The 19,336-nt window shown below is 40.7% G+C and overlaps 1 protein-coding gene across 5 annotated transcripts in view; it reads left to right on the top strand.

Annotated features, from left to right (window-relative positions):
• LOC133657403 (sorbin and SH3 domain-containing protein 1) overlaps positions 1-19,336 on the top strand; it is a 140,528-nt gene that overhangs the window by 101,297 nt on the left and 19,895 nt on the right. For 4 of the 5 annotated variants that reach the window (XM_062058692.1, XM_062058694.1, XM_062058695.1 and 1 more), the window contains 4 exons: positions 1,005-1,183; positions 9,115-9,179; positions 10,336-10,506; positions 18,625-18,671. In XM_062058692.1, the coding sequence (XP_061914676.1) occupies positions 1,005-1,183; positions 9,115-9,179; positions 10,336-10,506; positions 18,625-18,671 (462 nt within the window). Of the gene's footprint in view, positions 1-1,004; positions 1,184-5,578; positions 7,001-9,114; positions 9,180-10,335; positions 10,507-18,624; positions 18,672-19,336 lie in introns of all 5 variants that reach the window. The other variant, XM_062058696.1, reaches the window with a different exon arrangement.

Below are 19,336 nucleotides of genomic sequence, written 5' to 3' on the forward strand. Positions count from 1 at the left end.
AACTAGGGGTCATAAAGTGACTTCCTTCAAAGGAACATATGTTTAGTGCAGGGTGTTTTCTCCTTTGGGGTCTGTTTGAAACTGGAGAGGTTTAAAGAAGTGTCACGTGAGGCTGGCGTTTGATTGTAAAATGCTAAACATCTGCGGATGATTACATGAATGAATGAATGCGGTATGTGGTTTGGATGTCTATTAGTCACCTTCAGTGTGTGCAGGGCAATAAGTGGATCCATAAATAGCAAACATTGGTTTTATTGGCTCCAAATAACACACTTAAAAGTAAATTTAGCATGTATCCTTGTATCCAAGGAGCGGATCTTCGTCTCTAGATTGGACCACAATCGTCTTAAAAAATCATCTTGGATCAAAACATAGCTTCTAAACAGTAATTTAGAGACAGATTCAGTCGGGAGTTCACATATTTTTCCAGCAGCAATGAAAGAGCTTCTTGTTCAGGTAGTGATCAAGCAGGGAAAATAATCTGCGCATGTGTCCGAGCTTGTAAAACTCTGACTTGGCAGATGTAAAACCCGGTTTAGAAATAGGCCACATTCTCTTTTTAACAGTAGGGGACAGGTTTAGAATGTTTGTTTGTTTCCTGTCAGTGATACCAGAACCCTCATGTCAGTTTAATGGCCACGTTTGTCTTGAAATAGAGCCGCAACATGAGCAGCACATGAGCGAGAGAATGAACGTGAACGCGGGAGTTGTACAGGTGTAAGGGATGATGCGCCGTGCAGGAATGCTGACAGAATATTTATAGACATCTGTCCAATGCCGATATATATGTGCTTGGGAGTGCTTTCTTTCTCTTAAAGAAAGTCTGCACTTTCTCGAGTTGCTCTCATTCTTTCGACTCCCACAAGGCCTGGCGATGTACCAAATAAGAACCATATGGACGCCCCGGGCCCAATTAGTGTGCTTCTGTTTGTCGTAAGAAGCCATAACAACGCTCTCCTAAATCAATTAACTTATTAATTTGCTGTCTGCGTTCCACTCTCTAGCTCCTCCAGCAAGTCTGGACACAGCGAGGTGGAGAAGGACGGAGGATCATCCACAAACGAGCCCGCGGCTCCAGAATGCGACCGCCATGTTTACAAGAGTATTCTGGAAGGCGGCGACATTCCCTTACAAGGTCTGCGAGCCCTAAACAAGCACCATGGCAGCTCATCCCCTTCTAAAGGTACATATGAACACGTGGTTTAAGTGTGTATGGAAGTGCGTGGTTGGTGGGGTTACACAACATCATGGACGCAGAAGCTATAAGTTTAAGGTTTAAGGTTTAAGTTTAAGGTTTAAGTGTGTATGGAAGTGCGTGGTTGGTGGGGTTACACAACATCATGGACGCAGAAGCTATAAAAACACTGATGCTGAACATGTGTTTCCGTTCCGCTGGTGTCCGCACATCTTCCACAGCATTGGCCAATCACCTCACAGCATTCATCTCCCAGTCACTTTTTGATTTATTACCGATGACACGGTTGATCGCGGCACTGGACATCTGCTTTGGAAAACTTAAGGAGGAAGTGAGCTTGTCTTTAAGCTGACCTTGAGACGTTTTTTCCCTTCTTGCTCCAGTCGCTAGGCAGGGTTCGGGGCAGGGCTCCAGAGTGTTCCATCGGCAAAGAACAGGGAGGGGATGGATGAGGAGGGATGAGTGATACAAACAAGAGCTGCGCTCTTCACAACCATGCATGGGGAAGGGGTGAGATAAACATGAGGGACACAGGGGGTAGGCTGGAGGAAGTCAGCTGTCAGTGTGAGGTCAGTGGCTGGAATGTCTGAGCACGTGGACGCAGAGTCAAACACTGTGAGAGGAGATAAGATGAGATGCAAGGAAGAGAAAGAAATGAGCAGGTCAGCCACAGGGACCCTATTACTCAGCATGTGTAATTATGTTGTGTCATTATATCAAGTGTGTGGCTTTTGTCTTCTACTTTATCAAACATGCTTTATTCCCCAATGAAGGGCTACACAACTGTAATCATATCAGCACATTTATTTTAAATCAAAACAAAAGTCAATTTGAGTTAGTCACACAAAAATGTATACAATCTAGTGAGACTAGACAGAGCAGATTAACAGCCATGTTGAATTGGATTTTACATACTAATTTACATTTCTAAATAATGACATTACAGTGGTGCCCCTGTTTTTGTTCCAAAAATGTCCAATTAAAACCACATTTTTACCATTATAAAAAATGCCAATCTAATTAATCTGTTAACCCAGAATGTTTACGTGCAGAACACAATATGAAATACATATAAATGATAAATGAACATTTGACATCACTTTTACTTTTAATGAAGATGCTTGTTGACAGACACAACGATGAACAGGGAGGCAGGTGGGCAGGGAAGAACTTTGGCTCTGAACTTTGCTACGAGTTCTTTTTTTTACTGCAATGATGTTTCTCACCTTCTTCAGCAAAGTGCTGGCACTTGCAACTGTCTGTGGCTCCATGGTGACTTATGTAGCAGTTATACTCAGTAAAAAAAAAAGCACAAACACTGATTCACCAACACGCGGGATTCTTCGTAGCTCTCCATTGCACAAATGGACTCGTTTGTTACACGCAAGTTTTTGCTGTACGATAACACAGACGTAAAGGGGAACGTCTAGGTTTCCATTGCAAACCAAAGTGTACGTAAATGGATCGTACGAAAACAGTGTACTACTGTGCATATTACGTTATCAATGTGTGTATTGTTACCAAAACTCGCATGGAAACATCCTTGGAAGACCTGTCCATATCCATTATACCTCCTGTTTTCTCGAGAAACTCCTGTATGTTGCCCTCTTTCCCAGTGTTCTACCAATACCATAGCTTTACCGTCCTTTAAAAAAATATATTTTCCGGTATTGCTGGAGCAGCGCAGGTTCCGGTTTCCTGCCAACATTCAGTAAACATTGATGTAACGCGCATCCTTCGGGCTGTAAATGATCAGGCTTCAAAATATAAACACTGCACTTTGTAGAATTGCACTTGGAGTTAGTTGTACTGTATGCCAATGTCGAATGATGCTTTAATGTCCACTTATTTGTAACTCGTTTTCATTTTGGTCCAAATCGCAGTTATGGCTGCCCTAATAATGCCCTAAATACATGTGAATATAAATGTATACGGTTACCTCATGATGTTATTAAACAATTGCCTGTGCATTTGAGAATTATTTTTTTGTATGTACAAATTAATGGATTGCATTGAAATCCCAAGTCGATGACCAGCAGATTTTTGTAATTTCTATTAAAATTTTAACAAAATCAATGTTTGGAATATAAAATAACATAATATTATATTGACAAAAGGATGGGGGGGCGCTATTATCATTAAGAATAGCAATGTCGGACACATTCCTGCTTTTTGAAGATTTGTAATACCACCTTTAGTATATCACACGTGGAGGAATAAATGACACAAGCCAGCATGAACAATCTCTCAGGCATAACATACACTTTTGTTTTTTTTACTTTATGCTATGCAATGTAAGAATGTTGACAACTTAGGTTGGGTTGGCAGACCATTTTTCCAATTGGTGAAACTTTATTTTTCCCTTTTTCTCAGGACATTTTCCCTATTTTAAAATGCATATTGAGAGGTATGTTCTTAATCCATCTATCAATCACAATTTATATTTATATCCCTTAATCACTAGTGCTCTAAAGGGCTTTACAAGCCACAACGACATCCCCTGATCGAAACACTCATTCGGGCAAGGACAAACTTTTCCAACTGGGAAAAATAAGAACATTTTGGAATGTACTGCAGATATGAGGGCCCCTCTAAGGTGACCGGCTGCAATGGATGCTGAGTGGGTACAATTATTGAATTGTTACATTAATAAATAATGTAAGAGTCCAGTCCATTGGGAAGGTAATAGATGGTCGTAGGTGGATCTTCTTCCATGTAGACAAGTCAACAATACAGAGACGTCACCAGCTGTGCATAGAAGAGTGGTCCGCCCCAGGTCATGACTTGGAACAGCTAGCGGTTTTTCCAAACTGGTACCTCTCCAGAAATTATTAGTGACCCACCTGGTATTCTCTCCACGCAGGAGAGGAAAAGCAGAGCAGAAAATAAAAATGGTCTTAACAGGATCTATCCAAAAGCTAAAGTGCAATAATGAGTTTTAGGCCTATATAAAACAACGGTAATCAGGTCTTCAATTAGCTTTTCCAGTCCAGTAATGCTGCAAATGTATTTACTGCTCCTGAGAATTGACAAGCATGCTGTTTGATTAGTAGACTATCACATTTCACCATTTAATATTTAATGTGCTAATAAAACAAAGACTTGCTCTATGAATTTTCATGTTTTAAAGTTTTAATTGCAGAAATGATAAAATGCCACATGCCTCAGATACAATAATATTAAGTGGGCATCCCCTGTCTGTTTATGAGTGCACTAGAGTAGACAGATGGTTCCCACATGCTGCAATAGTGTGCCACCACAGTATTGTGTCATTTCCTGCTTCCATATGGAGCACGATGGCAATAGTTGAAGAAAGCCAGGAAGTCTTCTGTCATTGTTTACTTGTGCTTTTTATTTCCAAATGTGGTAAATAACAAGCACCGTCATTATTTTATCTCTATCTCTAAAGCTGGGCCGTGTATGAAATAGTTAGTTCTAACATAAGCACAATTTTAAATACATTGTCAATGTTGTGCATAGGGATGGATGAGTATCAAATGTGGTACTTTTACAGGCACGACTAATTTATTGTGCAAGTATTGATTCAAATAAAATCAAACAGTGGCATATTTTGATAGCTTAGTTGCACGTGACGTCACCAAATTTGGTGATGAAAACTACAACTAAGCTGCAAGTTACAAACAAAACAGCTGGTTTGAAATTAGTACAATACTTACTCTTACACTTTTTTAGGATGCAACAAAAGACTAAACTCATCTTCATGACAAAGACTACTACTTGACTAGGCAACACACCGTATTTTATACAAAAGTGCTATCTAATGTATTGGAATTGGAACAGCATAGGAAGTCTACGATATAGTACTTGCAAATGAGACGCAGAAATGGACAGCACAGTTATCATTATCAACTCACTGTTAAAGCAAATATATATATATATATATATATATATATAAACAAATGAATATGTATTAACATATGAGGACATATAGTACATAAGCACCGAAAATCAGTACCATTGAGTTCCCAGGTACCGGGAGTTGGTACCGCATCGATTCAACGGTGAAAGGTACTTATCCCTAGTTGTGCATTGATACTGCAGTCAGAGTTCAGATTCCTTTGTGACCTCCAACATTACATAACATTTCACGCATACTGCTTCTAACACTTTTTGTTCCATAATTTTGGTGCTGCTTGCACAAATACTGGTTATTTAAATTCTATCAGCATTTAACAAAGCATATTTTTTCATGTTGTTACTCTCAGCAGTCATTTATAACCTACATTGCATCCAGTCTCCTGTAATTTAATCAAATTCTCTCCTCTAGAAATGTAACTTAGTCTGTTTAGCGTGTTTGTGTGTGACCCTGTGACCATTGTAATCTAATATGTTGTTTATTCTGTTGTCCTGCATGCTTGCCAGTGGATTATAAAGGTGGGAATGGCTGTATAGATCCACCCTGCTCCTCTATAAATAGTCAATCTGTTCTTGCCAGTAACGCAATAGCTAACCACTGTAAGAATAAGAAGCCTCTTTCTGCTGCCAAAGCCTGCATACCCCAAATCCTGCCCTCTAAATTCAAGCCCAAGTTGCTGCCGCCTGGTGGTGACATCCAGGAAAGCAGGACACTGCCTGTGAGGCACCCAAAGGCGCACAGCTTCGAGGATTTGTACACAACTACGTGTGATCGTGACAGACCTGAAGAAGAGGAGAGAGATCTGCAAGGCCAATATTCAGACTGCTGTGCTGATGGCCTCGGGGACGTTTCCCCCGCGATTAAGAGGAGCGCATCAGAGTTTTCCAGCTTGTACAAGATCATGCATCACATTCAGCGGCCCAGCTCAGTGGGCTCCAGCCCCCAAGGCAGCGTCCGCAGCCTCACCTCTCTCTTTGAAGGAGCAAAGGCTGATGGGGGTGAAAAGTCACAGGCTGGCATTCCACGGGTCGCTGTGTCGTCACGGGTCACTGAGTTTGAAATGATCATTCAGCGGTCCAGTTTGACACCGAGTCGCTCGTCCTCACTGCCCACTCTGAGCTCCAGCCACGGCCATAGCCCGCAACACTGCACCCCCCTTTACGTGCCCACTGCAGTGTCAGCTGAGAGCCTTTTGGTGATCAACGCCACACAGACAGATTTCTGTGCTTCCATGGAGACAGGTGGCAAGGAACCAGATGAGGAGATTTTGTTACCAGACAGTCAGACCATGGAGCAGGCAGCCTTCCCCACAGAGGATGAAGGCCATGTTAGGGCTGAGTCTGCTTCTTCCACTGACCCTGAAGTTGAACAGATCTTCAAACAGAGTTCTTTTGAGCACACGCACTCTGCTGTCATTGAAACAAAGAGTCCTTCCGCCTTGCCTCCAATGTCCTTCCCTTTACACCACCACCATCACTTGCACCACCTGAACCACCACCACTTCCCCCTTAAACCCACCAAATGCAAAGGCTCCTGCCCAGCTTCCTACACCCGCTTCACCACCATTCTCAGACATGAGAGGCAGCAGGCCACAGCACAGCAAGAGAAACCAGCAGCACCACCAGAGAAGAAGACCATGCTGCCTGGAAACCTCCTACTAATGGGCCCCGCACCCTTCAGGTTGCGTAAGAGCCCACACTCCCAGCAACCTCGGAGGACGCTGTCAGCCACTAAGGTGAAAACAGGCAACCAGAGGCCCCCAAGCTCTTTTCCTGAGCTCAGACCTCTCATACCTCAGCGTCTGTCCTCCCTGGAGGTCCTGGAGAGGCTGAGTAACGGGGAGGGAGACAACTCTGAGCAGCTGAGTAACGGACAGGGCTTGGACGCCAACGGGAACCTTCTGCAGCCGCTGGCAGCTCACCACAGAGGTGGCTATCTCCATTCCATCACCACTGTCACCCTCTTCTCTTCTTCTGTGGTCACCCATTCAGCTCGACTCTTTATCTTCACCTTGTCCTCTGTTTCAAAGCACCACCATCCATCTATATTCTGTCTAGTGTTTTTACAAAGTGACATTTTGAGTGCCGTGTTTGAAGCCCCTCCATTCCTATGTGCATCAGCATGGTTCCATCCAAGTACTGCAGTACTGTCGGAGGTTCAGTTAGCGTTTGGTTATATAATGTATCATTATCTCCTTGGTGACATCAGATTTGAATTGTATGCAAAAGTGCCAAAGCCTTCATTAGCTTTACATAGAGCATTGAATGTACTTCATACTTTGCCTAATTCTTCTGCAATGTTACAAATGTTGTATTCTGTGGAAAAGGTTAGGACACCCAGGATGCAGGGCTCCACTTTGACACATTTTGTATTTTAAAGATGCTAAATCCAATATAATGTAGGTCAATTTATGCTAAGATATCTGATCAAAACAGTTTTACAATGCCAAGAGCCAATTAAAAAGTAGCTAAGGGGAAAAATGGCTCCTTTGGACACTCCTTCCCCAATGAAATTTGTGGTGCCCTCTATGGGTTGTGCTCAAAATGCTTTGGAATACATGATACCATACACAGATAGTCAAGGTCTTAATGGACCATTAGTTGCTAAATCCGACATTGGCCCCAACAAAACCATGTTTTGGTTGATGGCTATGCGTAATAAATTATGTTTGGTTGATGGCGATGCGTAATAAATTATGTGGCTATTCGACCCCACATAGTAAAGTTACTTTGAGTGTTTTGTAGAGCCCATTGACATTTCAAGTCAGTCTGACTTATGGTGTTATATTTTGGAGTTTATTAACAGCGCCATCATGTGGTGTATTTGTGTAAAAATAATATAATAATAGCAGAGTAAACCCAATGATAATAATAATGTTCTCACGCTCTCGTGTTTGATGACAATAAAGTGTTTTATTCTATTCTATAAAGTAGTGTGCACTGTTGTACATACAATATATTATAATGCAAACATTGTACAGATGTTCAATTAAATTTTTCAGTCTGTATTCTGTTTTTATCATACTACATACATTACATCAGGCTTTATTGCAGGGCCAGTCCTCCCCGCAATCTGTAGGGGGCCTCCTCTTACGTAAATTAGCCCATGTACACAGCGATAGTGCTGGGCTGGTAAACAGCAGTACTGGGATCTTTAAAACGTACATTTGTGAACAGTTTCTTTCCCATGAATTTGTTTCACTACAAAACATACACCAAATTACATACAACTAATTTTACATTTATGAAAAAATTTAGAAAAAAAAATATAATGGGGTCCATCAAAATAAAATTCTGCTAATTTTGCTTGGGGCAGCCCTGCATTGTTGTTTGTGTACAATTAGATATATAATTATTTTTGTGTCTTTAAATGATTTAAAAATTGAATAAGATTAATCAAAATTAAATATTATTGATTTTTATCTGTAGTAATCGTGTTTAATTTTGCATGCCCAATTAGACTCAAAAAGTAAGGGAATATATAAATGCGATTTACTTAATGCATTTGTCTAAACAAACATTTATCTACATGTTACTGTTACTCCTTTTGTGTTAATAATTTTAAGATAGAAATGCCTCAGTGCATAGAAAACACCTTACATTATACGTTATATTGGTCGACTGTTACGTTTCATCAGAATAATAATGATGGTGGTTTAATTATGACTTTTTAAAGTAAGTAACTGTCGCAGCAAAGCAAATTAGGTCACAGGCTTTCTTGTTACAAAGACCAATGGAGGCTGTTTGATCAACAACCCAGACATAGAAAGGCATTGCAGGATGCATCATATTTTATTTTTCTCTTTCTTTTGTACCATTCTTTGTTCATTCCTTTTTGCATGCTGGATTAAGTTTGGCTTGTGTGTGGTTTGCTTTTGTTGTCATAGAGATGCTGTTTGAAAGTTTGTTACGATTACTCATTGGAATCGGGGATTTGACTGCGATATCATAATCATTTTATATAAATGATCCACTTCTACTGTGTTTGTTTCTAAGGAGCAAACATCTCACTGTGTCATTCCCTCTCTCTTTCTGTTGGTCAGACTTATCCCCAGCACACGGAGAGAGCCAGGATGAAGTGCTAAGGAGGCGTCATGGCGACAAAGAGGTGATTATTTTATTAACTGTGTATCTCACTGATAATATGTACAGTGTACATGAATATATAAATGGGTTGGTTTGTTTAAAAAATGGATGAAATCATGGATGTTATATTTCCTATACTGTGTGACACAGTGGCGGGCCATGCATTTCCCACCTAGGCCTTCAGTGATGTTCGACTTCAATGATTACCTCTCAAAATACCATAATTGATGTCACCACATGACCATTGCTGGAGAAATACTATACAGAAACACATTCACGCACTACTGGGTATTGGATCACCTCAACAGTGTACATAACGGGTTATTTTCTGGCGCATTTAAAAATCAATAAACCCACATCAGCAATTAAAACATATCTTATGTGGCACTGTCAAAATTAAAATAGAAAAAAATGTATTAAACGTGAAAACATATCTAAACTCACAATCTGTAGAAACCATTCGAGATTCCGGGGTTGGCCGACATGGTCTCACAAGATGTAGTTTCTCTTTAAATATCCTTCTTGAAAATGGCCTTGCAAATATATGTGTTGTCTTGTCTAATCATAAAAGATGCAGACGAGGCGTTTTGGCTGACTTCTTAAAGTTTAGTCCACAAGGTGCTAATCACAAACATCCCGCTGTTGGCTAAACGTGGCTACTGCGCATGCTCTGTGGCATACTGTGGCATGCTGGGTAATGGAGGTCTTATGTTACCTGGCTCATAACATCACTATATATCTGCCTTAGGCCATCTAGAAGGCCTTACTGACCACAACTTGTGATCTGATTGGCTATTGCAACTGTCTGTCACCTGTATGTCCCCTTTCACTTACAGTGCATAGACGCCAGCATTGCTGAATCTGAAGACTTCGAGCAGATTTGGTACAGCATGGCAACATAAGCCAGCTGAATTCTGATTGGATAAAAACTCTATAAACTAAAAACAACAGCGCTGGAAGGAGCATAATATGACATGAAGAGAATATGAATACTTTTAGATATTTAGGGAAAGTAAATAAAAAAATACTTTTATCTTTAATTATGATCATGATTTCTGGTTATTTTAGGCCAGCAGAGAAGGCCTTGCTGGCCTTGACGGCACACCACTGGTGTGACATGAATAAAATACAAGAAGGAGTGCTTATCTGGAAGTAATAACAGTCAGTTTCCACGGCAGAAAATGTTGGAGGAGCAGCGGCGGGTGAAGCGGGAACAGGAAGAGGCTGACATAGCGTCGAGGCGACACACCGGCATCGTTCCAACACACCACCAGTTCATCACCAACGAGCGCTTCGGAGACCTGCTCAACATCACAGATAACACAGAGAAACGGAAATCCGGCATTGAGGTACAAATACAGGCCATGTTTTCTCCTCTCGTACAGTAAGGAGGAAAAAGACAGCAGATGCTTTGTCAATTTGTGCATGAGTCAGCCTGGGTTGGGAATGGAGGGCGGGGGCCCCAGGGTGATGTTCTTGTCAGCAGGAGTTTTGCAGATCCATATGGCTTTTCCTTCAGGTTACAAATTTAAAGTGGGAGAAGCTGATGACGGAATGTTGCTATTTCCAGCAGTAAACACAGCACATACTTTACACTCGCCACACTTCAGTAAATGTATCTCTGTAAAGTACCTGGAGACTAAAAGCCAATACAAGAGAGGCTTTTACAAACGTAATAGTACTCAGATTGGATTGATACTTACATGGCCTGAACTGCCAATGGTTTATGTGTATTTAAAACTCTTGATAAGATCTGCTAAGCTTCTGCGCAAAGAAGTGTGTCTCAGAGGGGAACTGAACTTGTTTTGAGAATGTTTCCCATCATTCACTATCCCTATGTAATACAAGAACACATACACTATATTGCCAAAAGTATTTGGCCACCTACCTTGACTCGCATATGAACTTGAAGTGCCATCCCATTCCTAACCCAAGGGTTCAATATGATGTCGGTCCACCTTTTGCAGCTATTACAGCTTCAACTCTTCTAGGAAGACTGTTCATAGGGTTGCGGAGTGTGTTTATAGGAATTTTCGACCATTCTTCCAAAAGCGCATTGGTGAGGTCACACACTGATGTTAGTCGAGAAGGCCTAGTTCTCAGTCTCTGTTCTAATTCATCCCAAAAGTGTTCTATCGGGTTCAGGTCAGGACTCTGTGCAGGCCAGTCAAGTTCATCCACACCTGACTCTGTCATCCATGTTTTTATGGACCTTGCTTTGTGCACTGGTGCACAGTCATGTTGGAAGACGCTGGAAATCACTGAGCTCCTGAGAACGGCCCATTCTTTCACAAATGTTTGTAGAAACAATCTCCATGCCTAAGTGCTTGACTTTATACACCTGTGGCCGGGCCAAGTGATTAGGACACCTGATTCTGATCATTTGGATGGGTGGCCAAATACTTTTGGCAATATAGTGTATGTCTTTGTTTTTTTAATGCATTCTTATTTGTAATAAACGCCAAGTACTAGGTGGCTAACAATGAAGCTAATGGGAGTCATCTATTACGCCCATATAGTTCTCTAAAAACATAAAAAAACACCAACATTACTCCATTTACATGTCATGACCTCAATATTAACCAAGTATTAGCAATATTGTTATTATAAGCGCTAACGCTGAGGAACTTCTTTTAGCGGCGCACTGATCAAAAAGACAGGTAACTAGCTTATGCTGCAATTGACAGACTGAGCTGCTGCTGCATCGCCTCAGTTGGTGAAAGTTTGTGATAGGTTATAAATCATGCCTCTCACTTGTATAGTAGAAGGTTGTTGCCATAAACAGAGAAGTTGGTCAACTTTGACATTCAACCGAGACCAGTAAATGGCGAGAAAGGTACGAAAAGACGCTTATTTGCGCCCACCTTTTTTTTTTATTCTCCTTCTAAACGAGAAGAGATGAACATCCTATCAGTCGGCATCCCAGCGAGAGAAGATATTGTACAATAAGTGATTGTTTTATTATGTTCGTAGTTTGTATTTCTTGTTAAGCACTTGGCAATTGTGCAACTTGCTGGATCTAATTATCACTCAGCATCTAAAACTTGTAACTCATCCCTCGTATATTCAGGCTCAAAAGTATAAAGTTCTGGATCATAATTTGTCCCAAAGTATTTGTTGTTGTTGTGTCTCATGCATGAAGTCTGCCATGACTAGTAGTGTTGTTGTTGAAGGAAATAGCAAGCGGTGTGATGCCTCTGTGAAATGAATGTGCTGTCGTATGCTTAAAAAGACCAAAACATGTAAATATCATATGTTATTATGAATGTGCTTGTTACTACATTACATATATTCTTACAGTGTGTATATGAAACTTTGATGGAGAACGTTGGATGTTTTTTTTAGAGCGCCTTATAGGCCGAATAGAGCAAATCCCATTACTGCCATTGTTAGCTAACTTTTGCAAGCGTTTATTTAAAAGTCAGAATGCATGAAAAATAAAAACATGTGTGCTTGTCTCACATATGGATCGTAAATCTTTGACAAAATGAAAAATAGAGATCACAATCCATTTAGCATGTTTCTGTTCATGTATATGCATACTATTTGATGATTTGCACAAGACTAACAATATTGGGAGCAGGAGATGCAAAATATAATCATTTAGCACTCACAATATGATTTATCCAGACTAAATGTTCTGCTGCTGCTGCTTGGCGTCTATATATAGCAGGTCTGGAGTGTTTTTTTGTGTGTTTGTGCAAACTGGCACAAATATCTGTGAGAAAGGAGGCGATCGCGCTGCAAAGACAGACGATTGAGAGAGAATGTTCTGTCTGTGTGCGTGTACACACAGATCTGAGTAGATCCAATAATGATATAGTTTGCAACTTTACACACGCTGTTTAGCACTTATTTGGATCTTAGTAGATCGGGCCCATAGATACCTATTCATTTAACAATATGTTTATTTTTGTGGTTGTAGTTTACAATGACATTGTCCAATACATTTTGGATACCGTTGCAAAACCCTCATTTGAGATTATTTGAAAAGTCTTTCAATGGGTGGCCAATTAAGAAAAAGAAAAAAGTTAATTATTGGTTTATTGCAAACATATGAACTTTGGAAAAAACATTTGAATTTTTTTGCGCTCAATGAGGCATCTCCTCCTAACTATACGAATGCGCATGTTGCCCGCCCTCTTAAAAGGGGAGGGGGTGTCGCACTAATATACAATGAAAATTTCAACCTTACCCCTAACCTAAATAATAAATATAAATCGTTTGAGGTGCTTACTATGAGGTCTGTCACACCGCTACCTCTCGACCTGGCTGTTATCTACCGCCCCCCTGGGCCCTATTCGGACTTTATCAGTGAATTCTCAGAGTTCGTTGCTGATCTAGTGACGCACGCCGACAATATAATCATAATGGGGGACTTTAATATCCATATGAATACCCCATCGGACCCTCAGTGCGTGGCGCTCCAAACCATAATTGATAGCTGTGGTCTTACACAAATAATACATGAACCCACGCATCGCAACGGTAATACAATAGATCTAGTGCTTGTCAGGGGTGTCACCACCTCCAAAGTTATGATACTTCCATATACTAAAGTAATGTCCGATCATTACCTTATAAAATTTGAAGTTTTGACTCTTTGTCAACAAGCTAATAATAATAATAACTGCTATAGCGGCCGCAACATTAATGCTGCCACAACGATGACTCTTGCTGACCTACTGCCTTCGGTAATAGCACCATTCCCAAATTATGTCGGCTCTATTGATAAACTCACTAACAACTTTGACGAAGCCTTGCGCGAAATTATTGATAGTATAGCACCGCTAAAGCAAAAAAGGGCCCCTAAAAGGCGCACCCCATGGTTTACAGAAGAAATTAGAGCTCATAAATTATCATGTAGAAAACTGGAACGCAAATGGCGCGCGACTAAACTTGAGGTTTTTCATCAAGCATGGAGTGATAGTTTAATAACTTATAAACGCATGCTTACCTTAGCTAAAGCTAAATACTACTCAAATCTCATCCGCCTCAACAAAAACGATCCTAAATTTCTGTTTAGTACAGTAGCATCGCTAACCCAACAAGGGACTCCTCCCAGTAGCTCCACCCACTCGGCAGATGATTTTATGAATTTCTTTAATAAGAAAATTGAACTCATTAGAAAGGAGATTAAAGACAACGCATCCCAGCTACAACTGGGCTCTATTAACACAAATACGACTGTATATACGACGGACACTGCCCTCCAAAATAGTCTCTCTATTTTTGATGAAATAACATTAGAGGAATTATTACAGCGTGTAAGTGGGATAAAACAAACAACATGTTTACTTGACCCACTTCCTGGGAAACTTATCAAGGAACTGTTTGTATTATTAGGTCCATCAGTGTTAAATATTATAAACTTATCACTTTCCTCCGGCACTGTTCCCCTAGCATTCAAAAAAGCGGTTATTCATCCTCTGCTCAAAAGACCTAACCTCGATCCTGACCTCATGGTAAACTACCGACCGGTGTCCCACCTTCCGTTTATTTCCAAAATTCTCGAAAAAACTGTTGCACAGCAGCTAAATGAACACTTAGTGACTAACAATCTCTGTGAACCTTTTCAATCCGGTTTCAGGGCAAATCACTCTACGGAGACAGCCCTCGCAAAAATGACTAATGATCTATTGCTAACGATGGATTCTGATGCGTCATCTATGTTGCTGCTTCTTGATCTTAGCGCCGCTTTCGATACCGTCGATCATAATATTTTATTAGAGCGTATCAAAACACGTATTGGTATGTCAGACTTAGCCTTGTCTTGGTTTAACTCTTATCTTACTGACAGGATGCAGTGCGTCTCCCATAACAATGTGACCTCGGACTATGTCAAGGTAACGTGCGGAGTTCCCCAGGGTTCGGTTCTTGGCCCTGCACTCTTTAGTATTTACATGCTGCCGCTGGGTGACATCATACGCAAGTACGGTGTTAGCTTTCACTGTTATGCTGATGACACTCAACTCTACATGCCCCTAAAGCTGACCAACACGCCGGACTGTAGTCAGCTGGAGGCGTGTCTTAATGAAATTAAACAATGGATGTCCGCTAACTTTTTGCAACTCAACGCTAAGAAAACGGAAATGCTGATTATCGGTCCTGCTAGACACCAACATCTATTTAATAATACCACCTTAACATTTGACAACCAAACAATTAAACAAGGAGACTCGGTAAAGAATCTGGGTATTATCTTCGACCCAACTCTCTCGTTTGAGTCACACATTAAGAGTGTTACTAAAACGGCCTTCTTTCATCTCCGTAATATCGCTAAAATTCGTTCCATCTTGTCCACTAGCGACGCTGAGATCATTATTCATGCGTTCGTTACGTCTCGTCTCGATTACTGTAACGTATTATTTTCGGGCCTCCCTATGTCTAGCATTAAAAGATTACAGTTGGTACAAAATGCGGCTGCAAGGCTTTTGACAAAAACAAGAAAGTTTGATCATATTACGCCTATACTGGCTCACTTGCACTGGCTTCCTGTGCACTTAAGATGCGACTTTAAGGTTTTACTACTTACGTATAAAATATTACACGGTTTAGCTCCAGCCTATCTCGCCGATTGTATTGTACCATATGTCCCGACAAGAAATCTGCGTTCAAAGAACTCCGGCTTATTAGTGATTCCCAGAGCCAAAAAAAAGTCTGCGGGCTATAGAGCGTTTTCTATTCGGGCTCCAGTACTCTGGAATGCCCTCCCGGTAACAGTTAGAGATGCTACCTCAGTAGAAGCATTTAAGTCCCATCTTAAAACTCATTTGTATAATCTAGCCTTTAAATAGACCCCCCCTTTTTTAGACCAGTTGATCTGCCGTTTCTTTTCTTCTCTCCTCTTCTCCCCTGTCCCTTGCGAGGGGGAGTTGCATAGGTCCGGTGGCCATGGATGAAGTGCTGGCTGTCCAGAGCCGGGACCCCGGGTGGACCACTAGCCTGTGCATCGGTTGGGGACATCTCTGCGCTGCTGACCCGTCTCCGCTCGGGATGGTTTCCTGTTGGCCCCGCTGTGGACTGGACTCCCGCTGATGTGTTGGATCCACTGTGGACTGGACTTTCACAATGTTATGTCAGACCCACTCGACATCCGTTGCTTTCGGTCTCCCCTAGAGGGGGGGGGTTACCCACATATGCGGTCCTCTCCAAGGTTTCTCATAGTCATTCACCGACGTCCCACTGGGGTGAGTTTTTCCTTGCCCGTATGTGGGCTCTGTACCGAGGATGTCGTTGTGGCTTGTACAGCCCTTTGAGACACTTGTGATTTAGGGCTATATAAATAAACATTGATTGATTGATTGATTTGGAAATAAATCGGAAATGAGGGTTGTTTTAATGACAGTTATTATAATACATTTATACATTGTTATTTTATTTACTTATATAGTATTTGATCATGTTCTTTGTGGTGTACCTAATGTTATGACCCATACTGTTATGTATGCTTTAGGGCTGTCAGAGATAACGCGTTAACTCATGAGATGAATCACAATACATTATCGCATTAATTATGTATAAAGTAAACACAAATAAATCGGACAATTCAATTTTTAGCGCAAATGCTCCTTTACCTTAAAGGCCTACTTAAACCCACTACTACCGACCACGCTGTCTGATAGTTTATATATCAATGAGGAAATTTTAACATTGCAACACATGCCAATACGGCCGGGTTAACTTATAAAGTGCAATTTAAAATTTCCCGCTAAACTTCCGGTTGAAAATGTCTATGTATGATGACGTATGCGCGTGACGTCAATCATGGAAACGGAAGTATGCAGACACATTGAATCCTACACAAAAAACTCTGTTTTCATCTCAAAAATCCACAGTATTCTGGACATCTGTGTTGGTGAATCTTTTGCAATTTGTTTAATGAACAATGAAGACTGCAAAGAAGAAAGTTGTAGGTGGGATCGGTGTATTAGCGGCGGACTACAGCAACACAGCCAGGAGGACTTTGAGATGGATAGCAGACGCGCTAGCCGCCGAACTCCCCTTAACTTCCTCCGTCTCCGGGCCGCCGACCGCATCTGTGATCGGGTGAAGTCCTTCGTCGCACCGTCGATCGCTTGAACGCAGGTGAGCACGGGTGTTGATGAGCAGATGAGGGCTGGCTGGCGTAGGTGGATAGCTAATGTTTTTAGCATAGCTCTGTGAGGTCCGGTTGCTAAGTTCGCTTCAATGGCGTCGTTAGCAACAGCATTGTTAACCTTCGCCAGGCTGGAAAGCATTAACCGTGTAGTTACAGGTCCATGGTTTAATAGTATTGTTGATTTTCTATCTATTCTTCCAGTCAGGGGTTTATTTATTTTGTTTCTATATGCAGTTAAGCACGATGCTATCACGTTAGCTCCGTAGCTAAAGTGCTTCGCCGATGTATTGTCGTGGAGATAAAAGTCACTATGAATGTCCATTTCGCGTTCTCGACTCTCATTTTCAAGAGGATATAGTATCCGAGGTGGTTTAAAATACAAATCCGTGATCCACAATAGAAAAAGGAGAGAGTGTGGAATCCAATGAGCCAGCTTGTACCTAAGTTACGGTCAGAGCGAAAAAAGATATGTCTTGCACTGCATTCTAGTCCTTCACTCTAACGTTCCTCATCCACAAATCTTTCATCCTCGCTCAAATTAATGGGGTAATCGTCGCTTTCTCGGTCCGAATCACTCTAGCTGCATTGAAAACAATGGGGAAATGTGAGGAGCCTTTCAACCTTTGACGTCACGCTACTTCCAGTACAGGCAAGGCTTCTTTTATCAGCGACCAAAAGTTGCATCTTTATCGTCGATGTTCTCTACTAAATCCTTTCAGCAAAAATATGGCAATATCGCGGAATGATCAAGTATGACACATAGAATGGATCTGCTATCCCCGTTTAAATAAAAAAAATTCATTTCAGTAGGCCTTTAACTATGAATGGTTTCATGAAAGGCAGAGCAGGCTGTTATATGGTCAGTGATCAGGTCATTGCATATGTCAGTGCAAAGATGAGTGAGAAGACTCCAACTGGTGTGCTCGCTGGTAAATGTATTTTCAAAATACACCATGATGGTACTTCAGATAACTGTTTCAAAGGTTTGAACAAATAAATGTATTGCATTCAATTAACATATTTAGAAAATGTGCATGGATGACATTCTGACAATAAAATTGCATTTGTATCAAATATGCACTCAAGTAGATTACAGTGATTAATAGCGATTAATCAAAATGGAAAAAAATTTAATTAATCTGATTAAAAAATGCAATCTTAACAGCACTAGTATTTATACATAGTTCCTTGTTATTATTTGCCTGCAAGCTTTGGGTAGATGTTGGCCGTTAAAGAGTCAGTACTGAATACTTATGCACAATAATAAGTATGGTTATTGCCACGAAGAACCAGCGTGCCTAAAACGGGCTCACCTGTTATTCAAACGTGAATAAGATAAATGTGTGTTTTGTCTGTGTCCACACAGAGAACTCCAGCGATGGCACGCTTCGACTTCAGAGCTGAAAGTCTAAAGTAAGCACACGTAATCAGAATTTGTGAATTGTGAATGCATAAAAAACAAACCATTAAACTTATTGCCATATATCAGAAACAGCAGCCTCATAAATAATTAAAACAATTTAAGGTCAAAGCCCCTTTGCAATAAAAGAAATCAAAGTGTCTTAAGAGTAACATTGCCCTACTTATAGGGCTGTGAATCTTTGGGTGTCCCACGATTCGATTCAAAATCGATTGTTGGTGTCACAATTCGATTCAAAATCGATTATTTTTTCAATTCAACACGATTCTCGATTCAAAAACGATTTTTTTTTTTTTTTTTATAATGAAAACAATACACAACAATACCATAATAATGCAATACAATTTCAAAACCAAACCCGACCCAGCAACATTCAGAATAGCAATAAACAGAGCAATTGAGAGGAGACACAAACATGACACGGAACAATCTAAAAGTAGTGAGACAAAAATGAATATTATCAACAACAGTATCAATATTAGTAACAATTTCAACATAGCAGTGATTAAAAATCCCTCATTGATATTATCATTACAAACATTAATTAAAAAAAATTTTTTTAAATTAACAATAGTGTCACAGTGGCTTACACTTGCATCGCATCTCATAAACTAAATGTCTAATGATAATGTCAATGAGGGATTTTTAATCACTGCTA

This window comes from Entelurus aequoreus, linkage group LG09 (assembly GCF_033978785.1).
Source record: "Entelurus aequoreus isolate RoL-2023_Sb linkage group LG09, RoL_Eaeq_v1.1, whole genome shotgun sequence".
Classification (NCBI taxonomy): Eukaryota; Metazoa; Chordata; class Actinopteri; order Syngnathiformes; family Syngnathidae; genus Entelurus; species Entelurus aequoreus.